We start from the raw sequence: 19,994 nt of genomic DNA, 5'->3' as shown, positions 1-19,994 counted from the left end.
CTATAATCCCAGCACTTTGGGAGGGCAAGGCAAGTGGATCACCTGAGGTCGAGACCAGCCCGACCAACATGGAGAAACCTCGTCTCTACTAAAAAAAAAAAAAAAAACAAAATTAGCTGGGAATGGTGGCACATGCCTGTAATCCCAGCTACTCGGGAGGCTGAGGCAGAAGAATCGCTTGAACCCAGGAGGCAGAGGTTGTGGTGAGCCGAGATTGCACCACTGTACTCCAGCCTGGGCAAGAAGAGTGAAACTCCGTCTCTAAATAAATAAGATGGCAGTGAAACCTGGGCAAGAAGAGCAAAACTCCATCTCTAAATAAATAAATAAAAGATGGCAGTGAAACAAGGGCAATCTCCTTTCTGTACAAGGGGCATTTGGCTTTGGGGCGGCCAACTTGCTGCTAGCCTGAGGACATGGCCAGAGGGCAAAGACAGCAGAGCCAAGAGCATCCCAGGTCTGGGAGACAGAACCCTGATTTTCCTCTCATTAGACAAGCAGATGCATTTTGGTCCTCAGTTGGCCTCACCTGTGACCACCTTCAATCAGCAACTGAGAAAAGAAAATGAGCGATGGACCAAGGAGGCCCGTATGTCACTTGTTTCTCTCACCAAAACCCTTGATCTGAACCCAAACAGAACCCCTGCACACATTCCTTTATACTTCTGTTTATTTTTCCTGCTCATGAAAACAGCCAACAATTGCCTTTCGAGGGAAGGGAAGGTAATGCTGGGAAACGTCCTCAGGAGCCCTGAGCCGAGTTCTCAAGAGAGAAGTGAGGCAGCTGGGGATCTGGGAGGCCAAAGTCCAGGCCAGGACCTCAGCATCCTAGAACTAGGGCTGCCTCCTGAAGAGCAGTTCAGAGGGAGTGATTCCATACAGGCAGGGCGGCTTCACACAGGCCTGGAATGCCCTTCTCCTCAGCCCAGGGAGCTCATTAGGGTCTGGGCCTGCTTCAGTTCTGTAGAGGGAAGAGGTGAGCAGCCGGGAGGCAGTCAGGCAGGATCTGGGAGAGCCTCTCACCCGTCGAGGAAAGCTGAGCCTCACCTGTCAGGAGGACCTGGAACTTGTCTGCTGAGAGGGACATGGCAACAGGCTGGGCTGGGGTCCCTGGGGCAGCTGCCACCTCCAGCCGCAGGTGCACCATGGGCTCTTCCACGGACCGCAGCAAGCTGGAGCTCAGGGTGTAGTCCACCCGCCAGCCCACGCCTGCCAACCTATTCACTGTGAGATAGGGTGGGTGGCTCTCAGGACCAAAGGCAGGCAAGCCAAGTGGCTCTCAGCTGACACCCTGGCTAAGCTCTCAACCCTTCAGGGCTATGTGGCCTCTAAGAAGCTCCCATCCCGCTGACCCAGGCTCATAACAGGGCAGGTGCCCGATAATCAGTTCGGATCACCTACAGCAGACCTCAGTGGCAAGAGGTCTTGGCTGGACTCTGGGCTGGAGTCAGGAGACCCAGGGCCAGGTCCCAGCTCTATGGCTGCTAGTAACCATGTGACCATGGTTAAGTCATCTCCCTGGAACTAGCACTTTGCATGCTGCATGCACCTTCTAGAATGAGCCCAGACCCTGGCTGGCCTCATACTTACTGCGTAGGCTGCAGACCCGCAAGTGTTTCTGCAAGGGGCTTTGCTTCTCCTCATAACAGCGGCACAGGCTGGCCGCGTGCTCTAGGGGTAGAACGGAGTAGCTCTGGAGGTAGCAGGTGGGGGCTGGGCTTGGGTTCCTGGCCCAGACAGGGCAGGGTACACCATAGGGTCACAGGGCCTGGCCCCCTCTCTAGCAGCCCTTGGCCCACAGGCTGCCCAGCTGCTCACCCACAACCCATACCTTTGGGCAGCCCCAGCTGCTGCAGTTCACTGGACAAAGATTCGCCATCGACACTGTGCTTGGCCGCACTGGAGAGGATGAAACTCAGCACTGCCACTGTGGCCTTCACATCGCCTGACTCTGAAGGACCCGTGGGTGGGACAGAGGGTGTCGCTGTGGGCCCAGCCACCTCCCTGTTGCCCTATTAACTTCAGCACAAAGCTCCCAGGCCTCCTGGAGCCACAGGCACTGCTCCTGCTCCACCAGGAGCTGGCAGAGAACAGGAAGGTGGGACTGTCAATGTCTTTCTTTCCCTCATGCTCCTCCACTAGGGAAGGTAAGTTAAGGATGCAGCAGGGAGGGGTGGGGGGGTCCCTCTATACCAGGCACCAGGCCGAGGTCCCAGGGTTGCCTGGGGCCTGTGGACTCAGCGGGGTACTCACCAAACTTGGTGTCAGCCGTGAGCTTCAGGATCTTCTCATACTATAGGGAAAGGAGACCTTCAGGGGGTGCCAGGCCCGTGCTCACCAGCCCCTCACCCCCAGCCTGGGTCCTGTGATAAGGAACAGATAGGCTGGAAAGAAGTATGGGAGGTGCCCAGAGAGGTTGACAGGCTGGGTCACCCGTCTCCCTGGGCCTAGTGCAGAGCTTCAGGGCACTGGGGGTCATAAGGTCATGGGACAATGGGGTGCTGGGTCTTGTACTCACATCAATTCCCTGCCCCAGCAGCTCCTTTAGTACCTGGCTGCAGAGAAGCCGCAACTTCACAGAGGACTGCAAGAGAATTCCTTAAATCAGCCAGGCTGGTAAACCTCACACCTCCTTCCTGGGGACTGGCTCAGAGCAGGCCAGCCACTGATCACGGTCACAAAGCATGGTAGCACAGGCTGAGACCACTGAAGCCCTAACCCCAGAAACCTCACCATCCTCTACACCCACAATCCCCAGCCCAGCGCCCCTCCTCCACCCAGAGTAGACCCTGTGCACTCAACCATCTTGGCCAGCGTGCTGATCTCAGCCAGGACCCAGTCGGGACAGTCCAGATCACCACAGAACCGGAACCTCTGCAAGGGAGGGAGGCAGGTAATCAGGCTGGAGGGAGGGCTGAGGTGTGGCCAGGATCCGTGTGTCTCCCACACTGCTGCCCGGCAGGGACCCCTGGTCCCCATCATAGGTGGATACCCTCTGGCCTCTTGTTCTCCCCTATCACCAGGCTGTTGAGTGAACTCTCTCCTGACCCACCCTGCCACCAAACCCTGCTCCGAGGTCTACTCCAGGCATCTGTCTGCTCAGCAAACATCAATCGAGCACCTTCTCTGTACTAGCTCCCACTCTTAAGTGCTAGGGGTACTGCAGGGGATAAAACAAAGTCCTCTGCCTCACACAGATGAGTAACCTCTCTCCCCTCTTCCCCATACCCACACAACTCCAGCCACTCTGGCTTCCCTGCTGCTGCTCGGGGACACCAGCCTTGCTCCTGCCTCCATGCCTGCTGCACTCTGTGTGGCTTGGTATCCCTTTTTTTTTTTTTTTTTTTGAGACAGAGTTTCACTCTTGTTGCCCAGGCTGGAATGCAATAGTGCAATCTCCGCTTCCCAGGTTCAAGTGATTCTCCTGCCTCAGCCTCCCAAGTAGCTGGGATTACAGGCATGTGCCACCACACCCTGCTAATTTTGTATTTTTAGTAGAGACAGGGTTTCACCATGTTGGCCAGGCTGGTTTTGAACTCCCGACCTCAGTTGATCCGCCCGTCTCAGCCTCCCAAAGTGTTGGGATTACAGGCATGAGCCAGTGGCTTGCTATCCTGTAAGTGACACCTCATCAGATCAGCCCTTCTTTTTTAAAAAAATAAAAAATAAAAAAATAAGACAGAGTCTCCCTCCATTGCCCAGGCCATGCTGGTCTCAAACTCCTCACCTCAGGTGATCCACCCTCTTTACCCTCCCAAAGTGCTAGGATTACAGGCATGAGCCACCGCGCCCGGCCAGGACATCCCTTCTTTATTATACTTCTTAAAATAGCCCCTCACACAAGGAAATTTTGGGGGCGCGTGGATATATTCATTATCTTGATTGTGGTGATCCAAGAGCCAGGAAGATTTGATCTTTACTTATGCAACCTCATCTTTCCCTAACCTCCAGATGATACTCTCCCAGCTATGGGAAATGCATTCATTCCTGGGAAGCCATGCTCTCTCTAACCTGGTCTCTACACATGCTGTTCCCTGTCTGAAGACACACACCTCCCACCCTTGCCTCCCAACCCCTGGTACACAAACTGTACTTCAGCCAGCCAGCTCCTTCCATCCACCTTTAAGGTTGATGGCACCCTCAGGGAGCCCCCCTTAGCACTACACACAAGGCGTGGTTAGGTCTCTGCCCCCGGAGCCTTAACTATGACTGCCAGTTCAAGCCTCCGATTTCCCCTTCCCCAAGCAGCTCAAGTCCTCCCAGTGCCTAGCACACTTCATGGTATAGACTAGGCACTTAGAACGTATGGATGGATGGATGGATGGATGGATGGATGGATGGGGATGGATGGGAATGGATGGGGATGGATGGGGAGATGGATGGGTGGGGGGAGGGAGGGAGGGAGGGATGGATGGATCTCAACCCCAGAACTACTACTTTCTGGCTCTGGAAAGAGCGGAGGGGCTTCCTAACAGTGTGCAAGAGTGAGCCTGAGTCTACGCACATTCTTGTCTAAGTCCCACAGCAGGGCTGGGGAAGGGGGTGTCCTTGGGAGGTCCTCTTGGAGCTGGGGAAGACCTGAAAGGACTCCCAGCTCGAGATAAGCCCTAGTTCCTGCCCCGGGAGACAGGGGCCCTTCCTTTCGCTAGGGAAGCACAAGGACTCTAAGCCGACCCACCTGCTCTGTCTTACCCGCCCCCCACCCCCGCCTCCGGCTCCGGAGCGGGATGGCAGTGGACTTTTCTCTACCAGACCCACAGCCCTCACGCCCGCACACAGTGTTTGCCGAGAGGCCAGTACAGACAACCCCCCCCCCCCCCCCCGCCCCCGTTTCCGGAGCCACTTGGCGCCCCCTCATTCCCGCTCCAGCAACCTAACCCTCCCTTAGTCCCTGGTGCCTCACCATCGCGCCAGGAAGCTAGGGCCCGGGAATTCCTTTTTCCGGTCCCGCAGGGTCAGCTGAGTCGATGATCACGTGACTGGGACTAACCGCCTCTGGGAGGGCGGGGCCTGCTCGCGTGAGACTGGGAGCGGACCGCAGCCCACTGGAGGTTCCCGCAGCGAACTGCTGGCGTCTCCTCTTCTGTCTCCCAGAATCCTTCCCTGGACAAAACTGGCGCCAACCGCCAGTTTAACTGAGGACTGAATTAAGACATTAGGAAAGACAGTGGAAGTTATTTCATTTGTTTAACTTAAGGGGGTAGGATCCCGGGAGCCAGGGAGATTCAGGTCATTGCCATGTTTTCCACTGTTAAGCAAATAGTATTATACACAGCTGCGGGCTGTGGCAAAAGACATTTTAAAAACTATTGAAATGTACTACATATACAGAAAATTGTACATATTATAAATATAAAGCTTAATAAGTTTTCGTCAACTGTGGAGCTCACATAACCAGCACCCAGATAAGGACATAACCAGATAACTTCTTCAAGTGCATGGGTATTTTATTTCATTTTGATGAATCTTCTAGGTGCCTAGCAAAAAGGGCTGTCGTAATTAACATACTCAGGAAACCGCCCTACAGCTTCAACATCAATAGATGCTTATCTTAATTTTTGCCAATCTGATGGGGAAGAAAAATAAGTTGCTTAGATTGCATTGGTAGTCTGCTTACTGGTAACTGAGCAAATGCCTAGACTAGAACAACTAAGTTTCCGACATTGACTTGAAGAGGCAAAAACAGAAAGATAGAACAACAAAAATACATTAGAGAATAGACCAATAACCAAAGAAGAAATTGAAAACAGTCGTCCCTTGGTAACCTCAGGATGTTGGTTCCAGGACCCCAGAGATACCAAAATTCACAGATGCTCAAGTCCCTGATATAATATGGCATAGTATTTGCATATAACCTATACACATCCTTCCGTATACTTTAAATCATCTCTAGATTACTATAATACCTAATACAACGTAAATGCTTTGTAAATAGGTGTTATAAAGTTTAAAAAATTTTTATTTTTGAGACGGAGTCTTGCTCTGTCGCCCAGGCTGGAGTGCAGTGCCAGCTCTGCCTTCCGGGTTCACGCCATTCTCCTGCCTCAGCCTCCGGAGTAGCTGGGACTACAGGCACCTGCCACTGCACCCAGCCTGTGATTTTTTTTTTTTATTGTTTTACTTTTTTCCAAATATTTTCGATGCACAGTTGGTTAAATCCAACGATCCAGAACCTGAGGATACAGAGGGCTGACCGTAGTTTGAGCTCGCTCCTCAATTCCATGCCTATCCCATGCACCAGGTGCAGCTGGTTTTATTGTTGCAGGCTTTCAAGTTTTCAAAAGACAGAGCTCATGACAAGTAAACTGCTCTATAGAATAGAAAGAAATGGAAAGTGTCCCAATTCATGGTAAAATTGAGCTCATTTCCGAAGATAGTTTTTTTTTTTTTTTTTTTGAGACAGTCTCGCTCTGTAGCCCAGGCTGGAGTGCAGTGGCCGGATCTCAGCTCACTACAAGCTCCGCCTCCCAGGTTTACTCCATTCTCGTCTCAGCCTCCCGAGTAGCTGGGACTAGAGACGCCCGCCACCTCGCCTGGCTAGTTTTTTGTATTTTTTAGTAGAGACGGGGTTTCACCATGTTAACCAGGATGGTCTTGATCTCCTGACCTCGTGATCCGCCCGTCTCGGCCTCCCAAAGTGCTGGGATTACAGGCTTGAGCCACCGCGCCCGGCCATTTTTTTTTTTTTTTTTTTTTTTTTTTTTGAGAGGGAGTCTGGCTGTGTCGCCCAGGCTGGAGTGCAGTGGCCGAATCTCAGCTCACTGCAAACTCCACCTCCCGGGTAGCTGGGACTACAGGTGCCCGCCACCTCGCCCTGCTAGTTTTTCGTATTTCTTTTTAGTAGAGAGGGTGTTTCACCAGATTAGCCAGGATGGTCTCGATCTCCTGACCTCGTGATCCGCCCGTCTCGGCCTCCCAAAGTGCTGGGATTACAGGCTTGAGCCACCGCACCCGGCCCCGAAGAGTTCTTTTACAAATCATAACCACTAGCCTGTTGAAAACAACAGTACGTTAAGTTACTAGACTATCCTATACCATGTCAAAAATTTTTTTAAGAACATAAGACCTGTAACCATAGCACTTTGGCAGGCCAAGGCCAGTGGATCGCTTGAACCCAGGAGTTCTAGACCAGCTTGCACAACATAGGGAGACCCCAATCTCTACAAAAAATTACCCACTTGTGCTGGTGCACATGTGTCGTCCCAGCTACCTAAGAGACTGACGTGAGAGGATCTCTTGAGCCTGGGAGGTGGAGGCTGCAGTGGACCATGATGGTGCCACTATTCTCCATCCAGCCTGAGCGACAGAATGAGAGTATCTCAAAAAAAAAAAAAAAAAAAAAAAAAAAAAGGCTGGGCACAGTGGCTCATGCCTGTAATCCTAGCACTTTGGGAGGCCAAGGCAGGCAGATCACCTGAGGTCAGGAGTTTGAGACCAGTGGCCTGACCAACATGGCAAAACCTCGTCTCTACTGGAAAAAAAAAAAAAAAATAGGGTGTGGTGGTGGGTGCCTGTAATTCCAGCTAGTCGGGAGGCTGAGGCACAAGAATCACTTGAATCCAGGAAGTAGAGTTTGCAGTGAACTGATATTACACCACTGCATTTCAGTCAGCTTGGGCAACAGGGTGAGACTCCGTCTCAAAAAAAAAAAAAAAGATGATTTCACTGTTTAGAGCAGTGGTTCTCACACATTAGAGTGCATCATAATCACCTGCAGGGTTTGTGAAACCAGCTGCTGGGCCCCACACCAGTTTCTAACTCAATAGGACTGAGTTGGGGCCTGAGCATTGCATGTCTGTGTTCCCAGGTGACGCTCATGCTTCCAACTTGAGACCATGCTTTGAAAACCACTAATGTAGAGAAATATACTAGATAATATGTTATGAATATTCTTGAGATATGTGTATATGTTGACTTAGAGGTTTCTGTCCAGCAGAGAAGATAACGCCCAAAGATGTCAGTTTTATTTCCCAATATGATTTTTTTTTTTTTTTTGAAATGGAGTCTTGCTCTGTAGCCCAGGCTGGAGTGCAGTGGCGCGATCTCGGCTCACTGCAACCCCCGCCTCCTGGGTTCACGCCATTGTCCTGCTTCAGCCTCCTAAGCAGCTGGGACTACAGGCACCCGCCACCACGCCCAGCTAATTTTTTTGTATTTTTAGTAGAGATGGAGTTTCACTGTGTTAGCTAGGATGGTCTCGATCTCCTGACCTCAGTTGATCCGCCTGCCCCGGTCTCCCAAAGTACTGGGATTACAGGCGTGAGCCACTGCACCCGGCCCCCCCACCTTTTTTTTTGAGATGGAATCTCATTCTGTTGCCCAGGCTGGAGTTCAGTGGCAGGATCTCAGCTCACTGCAATCTCCGCCTCCAGGGTTCAGGTGATTCTCCTGCCTCAGCCTCCCAAGTAGCTGGGACTACAGGCGCCCGCCACTGCACCTGGCTAATTTTTGTATTTTTAGTAGAGACAGGGTTTCAACATGCTGGCCAGGCTGGTATTGAACTCCTCACCTCAGGTGATCTGCCTGCCTTGACGTCCCAAAGTGGTGAGATTACAGGCGTGAGCCACCAGGCCCAGCCTCACTGTAAGATATTAGCAAGTTTTGTCTCTATATCAGAATACATTTCAGAATGCCCTTCCTGGAGCACTACAGACACTGTCTCTCAAAAAGTTCCTTGAACTAGCTTCACCATGTTGCTGACGCCCTTGCGAATTAAAGAAAATATCTTATACATATTCCTTCATTATTTGTATGAAAGTCATGCTTTTCACATTGTGAAAATTACACTTCAGGCTGGGTGCAGTGGCTCACGCCTGTAATCTCAGCACTTCAGGAGGCCAAAGTGGCCAGATCACTTGAGGCCAGAAGTTTGACACCAGCCTGGCCAACATGGCGAAACCCCATCTCTACTAAAAAAAAATCGAAATTAGCTTGGGGGTGGCACACACCTAAAATTCCAGCTACTTGGGAGGCTGAGGCACAAGAATTACTTCAACCCAGGAGACAGAGGTTGCAGTTAGCTGAGATCATGCCACTGCACTCCAGCCAGAGCCAGAGCAAGACTCTGTCTCACAGAAAAAAAAGAAAAAAAGAAAATTATACTTTGATACAGTATGCTAATATAAAGGATATAATATGGCTTGGCTTTGCATCCCCATCCAAATCTCACCTTGAATTGCAATAATCCCCACGTGTCAAGGGTGGGACCAGGTGGAGATAATTGAATCATGGGGGCTGTTCTCGTGATAGTGAGTGAATTCTCGCGAGATTTGATGGTTTTAATTACAGGTTTTCCCCTTTGCTTGGCTCTCCTTCTCTCTCCTGTTGCCCTGTGGAGAGGTGTCTTCTGCCATAATTGTGAGTTTCCTGAGGCCCCCCCCCCAGCCATTCAGAACTGTGAGTCAACTTAAACCTCTTTTCTTTATAAATTACCCAGTCTTGGGTATTTCTTCATAGCAGCATGAGAATGGACTAATGTCAGGAGAACCCGCTCACAATGGTTAACGTGGGTTCTTTTCTATTTCCTAGGCATCTCAGCTGGTTTGAGAAATAAAGGGAAAGAGCACAAGAGAGAGAAATTTAAAGCTGGGTGTCCAGGGGAGACATCACATGTCGGCAGGTTCTGTGATGTTCCCTGAGCCATAAAACCAGCAAGCTTTTATTAGCGATTTTCAAAAGGGGAGGGAGTGCATGAATAGGGTGTGGGTCACAGAGATCACATACTTCACAAGGTAATACTCCACAAAGCAAGTGGAGGCAGTATGAGATAGCAGGACCACAGGATGGGGTGAAATTAAAATTGCTAATGAAGTTTCAGGCACACATTGTCATTGATAACATCTTATCAGAAAACAGGGTTTGAGAGCAGACAACCTGTCTGACCAAAATTTATTAGGTGGGAATTTCCTCAGTCCTAATAAGCCTGGGAGTGTTACAGGAGATGGGCTTATTTCATCCTTTCGCTTTGACCTTAAAAGCTTTGACTGTAAAAGGCGGTTGCCTTAAGGAGGCCGTCTGTAGACCTACCCTCAGGGCTCATTCTCTTTCTCAGGGGTGTTCCTTGCTGAGAAAAAGAATTCAGCGATATTTCTCCTATTTGCTTTTGAAAGAAGAGAAATATGGCTCTGTTCCACTTTGCTCACTGGTGACCAGAAGTCTTATCTCTCTTGTTCCCTGAAGATTGCTGTTATCCTGTTCTTTTTTCAAGGTGCCCAGACTTCATATTGTTCAAACACACATGCTCTACAAACAATTTGTGCAGTTAATGCAATCATCGCAGAGTCCTGAGGTGACATATATCCTCATCTTACAAAGAAGATGACAGGATTAAGAGATTAAAGTAAAGACAGGCATAGGAAATCACGAGGGTATTGACTGGGGAAGTGATAAGTGTCCATGAAATCTTCACAATTTATGTTCAGAGAGTGCAGTAAAGACAGGTGTAAGAAATTATAAAAGTATTAATTTGGGGAACAAATAAATGTCCATGAAATCTTCACAATTTATGTTCTTCTGCTGCAGCTTCAGCTGGTCCCTCTGTTCGGGGTCCCTGACTTCCCGCAGCAGACTAATACAGTGTACTAATCACAGCCCAGACAGTAGTATACAGGTACTACTATACTTTGATGCTAGAGGTATTCCCATTAAGGTCAGGAGCAGGCCAGGTGTGGTGGCTCATGCCTGTAATCCCAGCACTTTGGGAGGCCGAGGCGGGCGGATCACGAGGTCAGGAGATTGAGACCATCCTGGCTAACACGGTGAAACCCCATCTCTACTAAAAAATACAAAAAATTAGCCGGGCATGGTGGTGCACGCCTGTAGTCCCAGCTACTTGGAGGCTGAGGCAGGAGAATGGCGTGAACCTGGGAGGCAGAGCTTGTAGTGAGCCAAGATTGTGCCACTGCACTCCAGCCTGGGTGACAGAGGCGAGACTCCGTCTCAAAAAAAAAAAAAAGAAAAAGATCAGGAGCAGTATGTGCTATCATTACCATGATCTAACATTGTTCCAGAGGTTTTTAGGTCAGCAGTTCTCAACTGGAGGTGATTTTGCCCCCTGGGGATATTTGACAATATCTGAAATGATTCTGGCTGTTACACTGAGGAGTGCTACTGGCATGTGGCAGGCGGAGGCTGGGGATGCTGATAAACATCCTGTGAGGCACAAACAGCTCCAAACAAAGAATTATCCAGCCCAAAACGTCAATAGTGCTGCTATTGAGAAACCCTAGACTAGACAAATAAAACATGGGAAATCCATTAACATAAACGTGGGAAAATAATAAACTAGTATTTGCCAATGGCAGTCTAGCTAGGAGGTCCAAAAGAAGCACCTGAAGAACAGTTACGTTTTGCAGGGGCTGCATGGTGGCTCATGCCTGTAACCCCAGTGCATTGTGAGGTCACATTGGGAGGATCTCTTGAGGCCAGGAGTTCAAGACCAGCCTGGGCAGCATAGTGAGACTGAATTAAAACATCAGCCAGATGTGGCAGTGTGCTCTGAGAATCCCAGCTGCTGAGGTGGGAGTATCACTTGAGCCTGGGAGTTGGAGGTTACGATGAGCTGTGATCATGGTACTGCACTTGGAAAAGATATTTTTTGAGACAGGGACTTTCTCTGTTGTATACTGGGTCTTGCTATGTTGCCTGGGCTTGTCCCAAACTCCCAGCCTCAAGTAGTCTTCCTGCTCAGCCCCCGAAACTGTTGAGATTACAGGCATAAGCCACTGTCCCTGGCTTTACAAAATAAAAATAAAAAAATAAAGAAGGTACAGGATGTTATGTGGCCTGTTGAAAGATGTTGGAAAACAGTTGTGCATGTGATCCCGCTGTAACCAGTTATAAAAGTATCAGGATTGCCGGGCGCGGTGGCTCACGCCTGTAATCCCAGCACTTTGGGAGGCCGAGGCGGGCGGATCACAAGGTCAGGAGATCGAGACCACGGTGAAACCCCGTCTCTACTAAAAATACAAAAAATTAGCCGGGCGCGGTGGCGGGCGCCTGTAGTCCCAGCTACTCAGGAGGCTGAGGCAGGAGAATGGCGTAAACCCAGGAGGTGGAGCTTGCAGTGAGCCGAGATCGCGCCACTGCACTCCAGCCTGGGTGACAGAGCGAGACTCCGTCTCTCAAAAAAAAAAAAAAAAAAAAAAAAAAAAGTATCAGGATTAAGAAATGTACTGCGTCTGGCTTTCTCAAGTTTAGGCTCCTGTTGAAAGAATGAGATGGACCTTTTCTTCCTCTGCTCCTCACCTCCCTGCAAGAACCAGGACTGTGCATTTTGATGGGCAGGCTCTTACCTCTGGCAGGCCACAGGGGGCATACAGAGCCTTTCCGTGTGTGTTTTCTGGGCACTTGGATAAAGACCCCCTGTCCACGCCTTTGTTTGGGATATTTGGCCCATGGAGGAATGAGGCTGGAATCACCTGGGAGGGCTAGAGGCTTTGACTGGAAGGAGGAGTGACCTGAATTCCAGGTTCTGGGCCTACACTTTGTTCCCATGCAGCACCCTGGTAGTGGTGACTGGGGCCTGGAATTCAGGGGCCTTGGTGGCTAAGTGTTGACTGGACAGGAGGAGCTAAGGGAGATGAAGGGGCATTTCTCCAGCACTGCCCCCCGCCCAGTTCCTGAATCAGTGCCCTCTGTCAGCTCAGACACAGCACCGGCCAGCATCAGTGTGGATCAGGAAGGACGAATGCACTCAGCACGGATCTGCTCCAGTCTCCGCCTCGCTTCATCTCAGGTTGTGGGGAGTGAGTCCCCGCACACTGATGATATGCTGTCAGCTGAGAACATTCAGCTTGATTTAGAAAGATAAGGTGGGACATCTCTTGGGCATGGCATGTGGAGCAGTGCCATCCCTCTGTGGCAGTGAGCCAAGCAATAAACCGGAATGTGCAAAACCTGCATCCCAGAATCACTGTTCCCGGAGGGAAAGCCTATATTGTCAAGATGCCCACAGCTAAATTAACCCAAACATTCCACCCAGCCTCAAAAACCAGTAGAACTTTGACATTAATACATTAACCCTCAGTTCTATACAGAAATGTGTAAGAATAGCCACATACTGTAACATGTGGTCATTGAGAGGGAGGAATCCCTCAGAACAAATGGAACCAACTCCAGAAACATGTCTGTCTAGGCGCAAGATGCCAGCATGCGTGTCAGCCAGGGAAGCAGACCAGGGGAGATATTTATTAAGATTTAAAACGGGCTCCGTAACTCAGGCCTATAATTACAATACTTTGTGAGGCTGAGGTGGAGGATCACTTGAGCCCAGGAGTTTGAGGCTACAGTGACCTCTGATCATGCCACCCAATTGCAGCCTGGAGATAGAGCAAGACCCCATCTCAAAAAAAAGTGCTTAGATGCGCCCTTACATGAAGCCACCTTGGGTACAGCTTCCAAGACTGTCGAGGCCTCACTCAGGACCTGGGGGCCCAGCACTAGCTCAGCTTCCACCGCCTGAGCGGCACCTGGAGGAGATGGCTACAGTGTCATCAGTCCAGGCTCTGTCGGGTCTCAGAGATCATCATGCCTTTTCTGCCCAAGCTTTGCATCATGATGGCCTCCACTGACCACAGCCTCTTCCACCTCCCCAAAGGGACCCCTGCTCATGCTCCCCAGCCCAAAGGAGCACCTGTGTCTCCAGGAAGCCCACTCTGCTGGCTCTGGGTTCTAAGTAGGAGAGCTGGGCAGGCTGGATCCCGCCACTGAGTTCAGTCTCGGGGGTCTCCACCCACGCCAAGCTTCCACTGATGGGACATACGAGGCCAGGGGCATTCATTACATCCACACAAGAGCCCCATGGTGACCAGGAGTGGGGTTCTGAGAGGTTAAATGACTTGCCCAGGGCCCCAGAGCTGGCTAGAATTCCTGCACTGCCACATCCAAGGCCATGTTTGGGCCTCCCGCTGGGGGCCTGGACACCCCTCTGCATCTACCAGGCTGGGAAACACATGTCTACTGCAGCTTCCTCCCAGTGACTTACAGCAGCTGCAGATTTCTGGGGGTCTTCTACAAGGCCCACCACAGCAGGGAGCCGAGAACTCTTACAGAGCCCTGTGTTCTCTCTCCACCTGCTTCAGCTCTGAACTCATATACTAGCTGGTCTGATGTAAGAACAGGCTGTGGTGAGGGAGTTGGGGCTCTGGTCAGTAACCCAGGCCTCCAGGAATCAGGTGATGTCGATCTGGAGAGGAGGTGCCTGCTGGAGGGACTAGGGGGAGCAAACCTGGCCCAGGGCCCTGGCCTCCTGCTGGGGCATCCCCCTCTTCCTTCCCAGAGTCCCCTGAGAATCCGAAGGCATCCAGGGTAAAGTGCAGTGTTCAGCTGTGTCCTGGGGTCCAGGAAAGCCAAGTAGTTGTTCCACCTGCTGTCCACCAGGCACCCCGGCAGAGAACAGCCTCAGCCCACCCCAGCCCAACACCAGATCCCAGGGACTGATCCACCTGTAAGAGGGCAGCATGAGACTGCCCCCATTGTCCCCAGAGAGTCCCCTCAGTCATGGGCTCCGACCAGGGTGCAGGTGGGCCCAGAAGGCTGGCCCAGCATGGGTGTTGCTGCCCATTGGTCCTCTGAAGAGCCTCAGGGGCTTGTGGCAGCTGGTGTGTGTCTGGGCTTGGAAGTAGAGGATGTCCCCCAGCCAGAGGGCAGGGGACACTTGTTTTGTATTCCAGTCCTCAGCAAGGACAGGGACCCCAGGCTCTGGGCACCCCAGCTCTGCCCGCTCCTACCCACAGCCAACCACCATTTGGCCAAAGCAAGTCACCCCGGCTCCCACAGAGGGAACCATCCTCCCCACCTCCTGATGTTTGCCTGCACCGGTCAAGCTCCATTCCGGAAAAATTCTCCACATCCTTGGGAAGGCACCTCCTCCTAGATTCCTTTCCAGAGCTGTTGTCCCCACTTCCATTTTCTACTTATCATTCCATACAGAGACCAGCTTCTTCCCTGGGCCAGGGCTGCTCTGGAGGCAGGGAGAGTGTGGTCAGGCCATGGGGTGTAGCAGAGCACCGGGTATAGACCAGGCTCTCCAGGCACACTTGGGCAGAGAAGTCAGAGACCCACAGGTGAATGCCCCTCCTTCCAGCCCCACCCACCGCACAGGCAGAAAGAGGGAGGCTCTACAAGGAGGCTGAGGTAAACAGGGGAGCCTAGGTCACCTCTGTCTGATCTCCTGCCCTCCTGGGAGAAAGCCAGAGGTTGGATCTGGGAAGTGTTGAGAGCCCTGGCCCAGTCCTGGTTTCACTGATGAGGCTCGGGGAGGGACTGGGTCAGCCCAAGTCACTGAGTCCATAAGGGAGGGCCCTTACCATAACCCAGGACCCTAGAGCTAGCCAAGGCCACATCCGTTTCCCATGTAGACCAAGGCCCGGGCATGAACTGGCTTCTGGCTTCTAAGGCCGAGGCTCAGCTCACCTCTCCCTCCCCTTGCCTGCGTCTGTTGTCACACATCAAAAGTGAGTTTTTTCCCCGAGGGGCTGGAGGTCCAGCTCCTTGGACTGGACCAGGTGGCCAATCCAAACAAGTACCTGTGTGTCCCCACCAGCCAGGAATTCTCATGCCAAGCAGCAGCTGGGGGCACCAGGATACCCGGGGGGATTCCAGGGATGAGCCCTCCTGGAGGCTCCCACAGCAGCACTGTCACCCCTAGACCTGCCATAAGCCCTGTGTCCATCCAGCCTTAGAAAACCTGGCCCCTCACACATGTTCTTTTCTAATTTCTGGATTGGGAAATGGAGGCAAATTCTGGGTACTAGAGTCAGAACTAAGACAAGACTGAATAGAGGGGGGCCTGGGGTCCTGAGAGGCAGAGACGTGAAACCCTCTAGAGTGTGTGGGGAGCTGGGTGTGTGTTCTGGCCGGTTGCTTCTCCCTGTGCCTCAGTGTTCCAGGTACCCTCAGAGGGGCTGAGATCCTGGGGATGCCTGGAGCCTGGCTGCATGGCCTGGCCACCCTGATGCCCTTGTGTTCTCCATGGCAGGCCAGCAAGGCCGAGGAGAATGGCTCCAACAGCTTCATGCACTCCATGGACCCACAGCTGGAGCAGCAAATGGAGACCACACAGAGCCTGGTGGACTCCTATGTGGCCATTGTCAACAAGACCATGTGGGACCTCCTGGTTGGTCTCATGCCCAAAACCACCATGCACCTCATGATCAACAATGTGCATGCACCGCGTCATAGGGGCAGAGGCTCCTGCGGCACTGGGGATGCAGGTGGCCATGTTGGACTGGCAGAAATGCCAGCCAGCCCTATGGGACCAGGTCCAGGGAGAGGGGCACAGTCAAGACCAGAGCTGTCCCATAGAACTAGAATGTGGGACTGGGCACAGTGGCCCATGCCTGTAATCCCAGCACTTTGGGAGGCCAAGGCAGAAGGATCACTTGAGCCCCAGAGTTTGAGACCAGCCTGGGCAACATAGTGAGACCTGGTCTCTACAAAAACATTTTAAAAATAGCCGAGCCTGGTGGTGGCATGTGCCTGTACTCAACAGGCTAACATTGGAGGATCACTTTGAGCCCAGGAGGTTGAGGCTGCAGTGAGCAGTGGTCTCATCCACTGTACTCCAGCCTGGCAGCAGAGTGAGATCTCATCTCCAAAAATAAAAAACTGAGTAGACAGGTGTCCTGGTGGCATGATAGGTCCTGACTCCCCTCCCAGATCTGTGACTTGGACAGGTGACTTTTCTTCTTGGCCTCAGTGTCCCCATCTGAGTGAAAAAAGGCAGTGGGGAAGTGGGTCTTTGAGTCTAAGTGGTGTAGAAGCTGCATATGAAAAGCCACACTTGGGGCTCCAAGTCCAGTGTACAGTCCCAGAAGGGCCTGGCCAGGTGGCCAGGGTGGCACAGGCATCAGGTCCCAACCTCCTTCCCTCTTTGCCCACTCTAAGATCAAGGAGTTCATCTCCTCGGATCTGCTGGCAAACCTGCACTCATGTGGAGACAAGAACACGTTGATGGAGGAGTCGGCAGAGCAGGCACAGCGGGGCAACGAGATGCTGTGCATGCACCACGTGCTGAGGGAGGTGTCCAGCATCATCAGCGACATCAACACAACCACCAACAACATGCCCACGGGGGCCCATGGACGACTCCTGGCTGCAGGTGCAGAGCGTCCCAGCCAGACTCAGGTACCAGGCCTGACCCCCACAGCACCAAAGCACCCGGGCTTCCATGGCTGAGCCTGTGGGCTCTTGGAACAGGCTCCATTCTCAAGCTGGCAGATGTGGGTGCTTTCTGGAGTCATCAGAGAGGGCACAGAGCTCGTGGTTTATGGTGTAGGGGCTGGGAGCTTGGAGGGGGGTGTGTGTGAAGCTGAACTGTGAGGTGGCCAGAGGCCTAGGAACACCATCCTTGGCATGCCGTACCTGGTACCTGTCATGCAGTCTGAGCCATGCTGCCAGGGCAGGGCATCCAGCTCCCAGCCTGGGAGTGCCAAGAGCCGAATCCACTGCAGAGCAGCGGTGATAGTCAGGGTCCCACCTCCTCTATCTGTCGGCAATCCAGTGATGATCTAGAATAAAATCTTGAGAGTCCCATACACGTGGTCATCCCACAACACCCCTCACAGGCCAGGCAGGAACACACAGGCCCCGTCCCTTCCTCCCAGGTACCATCATAGCTGCTAGCGTGTGACTGAAGGCAGGGTCTCTGGCCCCCGCTGAAGCACTACCACTGGCCAGCGGGCTAAGGCACTTTGGCCTGTTGCTCCTAGGGGTCAACTGTGCTATTCAGCCAAGGGGACCACAGTGCCTGCTGGCTCAGCTGAGCTCTGCCTAGCGAGCCCACCCACCTCCCCTGTTACAGACTCTCCCTCTTCTGCTTTTCCCAGCAGGAAGGGCCCAGCCTCACCTATGCGGCCTGCAGACGCCACAAATAGCTGAGGCTCCCCTCTTAGATTTATAAGTCTATGGCCAGTGGCATATGCCCTTCCTGCCTCCCCCAGGGTCCTTTCAGAGGGTTCTGGGCTTTCTGACCACCCAGAGGGGCCTCTGGCGCTCACTCCAGCCATTCATTCCTTTTAGGTTCACCATCCTGGGTCAAGCAGTGTTCTTTCTCTGTCAGGCCTGCTGACTGTTGAGTGGGGCTCCCCAAGGCGAGAGGTGGTCCTGGGCCAGTGGGTTGGAAGAGAGGGTGACCAGAGAAGAGGGAAGCCTGAGGGGACTGAGCATTGGTCTGAATTGTGGGTGCACTGCCTGGGTGTCATGGGAGAGGCCAGTGTGTGTGGGCTGGGGAGGGCTGCCACCGTCCCCAGGCACTAACTGCAGAGCTCTGGCTCCTCCATATTCCTTCCCTTTTCCTTCCAGTCCCTCTTTTCCAGGGACCTTGCCACACCTGCACCTGCGCCCTCCCTTCCCCGGCTCTTCCACAGCTGTTGCAGCACACCCCTGCTCTGCGCTTGCCTCACCAGCTCTCTGCTCACTTTTCTCTCCCCATTTTCTCTCTGCTTTCTCTCCAACTGCCAGCTGATTGGGTCAGACAAATCCATCCTGTCCTGAGAGCCCCAGGCCCCACTTTGACCTCTAAACAGATCCTCCTCTTCTCTGAGGCCTCCCTTTCCAAGCCTGCCTGGGCGGGTGTCCTGTGACTTGACAGTGGCTCCCCAGGCCCAAAGCCAGCCCCCTTCATCTGTGACTTAGACTGTTGTAGTGCTGAGCTGACACATCCAGGTGTGACCGTTCCTGAAAACTTGTGCCCCTCTGTGGTATGCCCTGCCCTGTTCTATAAATATCTATAAATACTCTGTGGTATGCCCTGCTCTGTTCTATACATATCTATAAATACTCTGTGGTATGCCCTGCCCTGTTCTATAAATATCTACAAATACTCGGCGGTATGCCCTGCTCTGTTCTATACATATCTATAAATACTCTGTGGCATGCCCTGCCCTGTTCTATAAATATCTACAAATACTCGGCGGTATGCCCTGCCCTGTTCTATAAATATCCATAAATACTCTGTGGTATGCCCTGCCCTGTTCTATAAACATCCACAAATACTCTGTGGTATGCCCTGCCCTGTTCTATAAATATCTATAAATACTCTGTGGTATGCCCTGCCCTGTTCTATAAATATCTATAAATACTCTGTGGTACGCCCTGCCCTGTTCTATAAATATCTATAAATACTCTGTGGTATGCCCTGCCCTGTTCTATACATATCCATAAATACTCTGTGGTACGCCCTGCTCTGTTCTATAAATATCCATAAATACTCTGTGGTACGCCCTGCCCTGTTCTATAAATATCTATAAATACTCTGTGGTACGCCCTGCCCTGTTCTATAAATATCTATAAATACTCTGTGGTATGCCCTGCCCTGTTCTATAAATATCCATAAATACTCTGTGGTATGCCCTGCCCTGTTCCATAAATATCCATAAATACTCTGTGGTATGCCCTGCCGTGTTCTATAAATATCTACAAATACTCTGTGGTATGCCCTGCCCTGTTCTATAAATATCTATAAATACTCTGTGGTATGCCCTGCCCTGTTCTATAAATATCCATAAATACTCTGTGGTATGCCCTGCCCTGTTCTATAAATATCCATAAATACTCTGTGGTATGCCCTGCTATGTTCTATAAATATCCATAAATACTCTGTGGTATGCCCTGCCCTGTTCTATAAATATCTATAAATACTCTGTGGTATGCCCTGCTCTGTTCTATAAATATGCATAAATACTCTGTGGTATGGCCTGCCCTGTTCTATAAATACCTACAAATACTCTGTGGTATGCCCTGCCCTGTTCTATAAATACCTATAAATACACTGTGGTATGCCCTGCCCTGTTCTATAAATATCCATAAATACTCTGTGGTATTCCCTGCCCTGTTCTATAAATATCCATAAATACTCTGTGGTATGCCCTGCGCTGTTCTATAAATATCTATAAATACTCTGTGGTATGGCCTCCCCTGTTCTATAAATACCTACAAATAGTCTGTGGTATGCCCTGCCCTGTTCTATAAATACCTATAAATACTCTGTGGTA

At 51.6% G+C, this 19,994-nt stretch overlaps 1 protein-coding gene across 2 annotated transcripts in view; it reads right to left on the bottom strand.

Moving 5' to 3' along the window:
• Positions 1–652: 652 nt before the first annotated feature.
• LOC126960021 (COMM domain-containing protein 4) overlaps positions 653–19,994 on the bottom strand; it is a 130,959-nt gene continuing 111,617 nt past the window's right edge. The window contains exons 2-9 of one of the 2 annotated variants that reach the window (XM_050799907.1): positions 4,904–4,943; positions 2,803–2,874; positions 2,519–2,584; positions 2,254–2,293; positions 1,832–1,951; positions 1,591–1,671; positions 1,048–1,224; positions 653–961 (exon numbers count right to left, since the gene is read on the bottom strand). In XM_050799907.1, the coding sequence (XP_050655864.1) occupies positions 921–961; positions 1,048–1,224; positions 1,591–1,671; positions 1,832–1,951; positions 2,254–2,293; positions 2,519–2,584; positions 2,803–2,874; positions 4,904–4,906 (600 nt within the window). In that variant the 5' untranslated portion in view covers positions 4,907–4,943 and the 3' untranslated portion in view covers positions 653–920. Of the gene's footprint in view, positions 962–1,047; positions 1,225–1,590; positions 1,672–1,831; positions 1,952–2,253; positions 2,294–2,518; positions 2,585–2,802; positions 2,875–4,878; positions 4,944–19,994 lie in introns of those variants that run through there. The other variant, XM_050799908.1, reaches the window with a different exon arrangement.

This window comes from Macaca thibetana, chromosome 7, assembly GCF_024542745.1.
Source record: "Macaca thibetana thibetana isolate TM-01 chromosome 7, ASM2454274v1, whole genome shotgun sequence".
Taxonomy (NCBI): domain Eukaryota; kingdom Metazoa; phylum Chordata; class Mammalia; order Primates; family Cercopithecidae; genus Macaca; species Macaca thibetana.
Note: the sequence above shows the minus strand (reverse complement) of the source record. Positions and strands in the feature narration are given on the sequence as shown.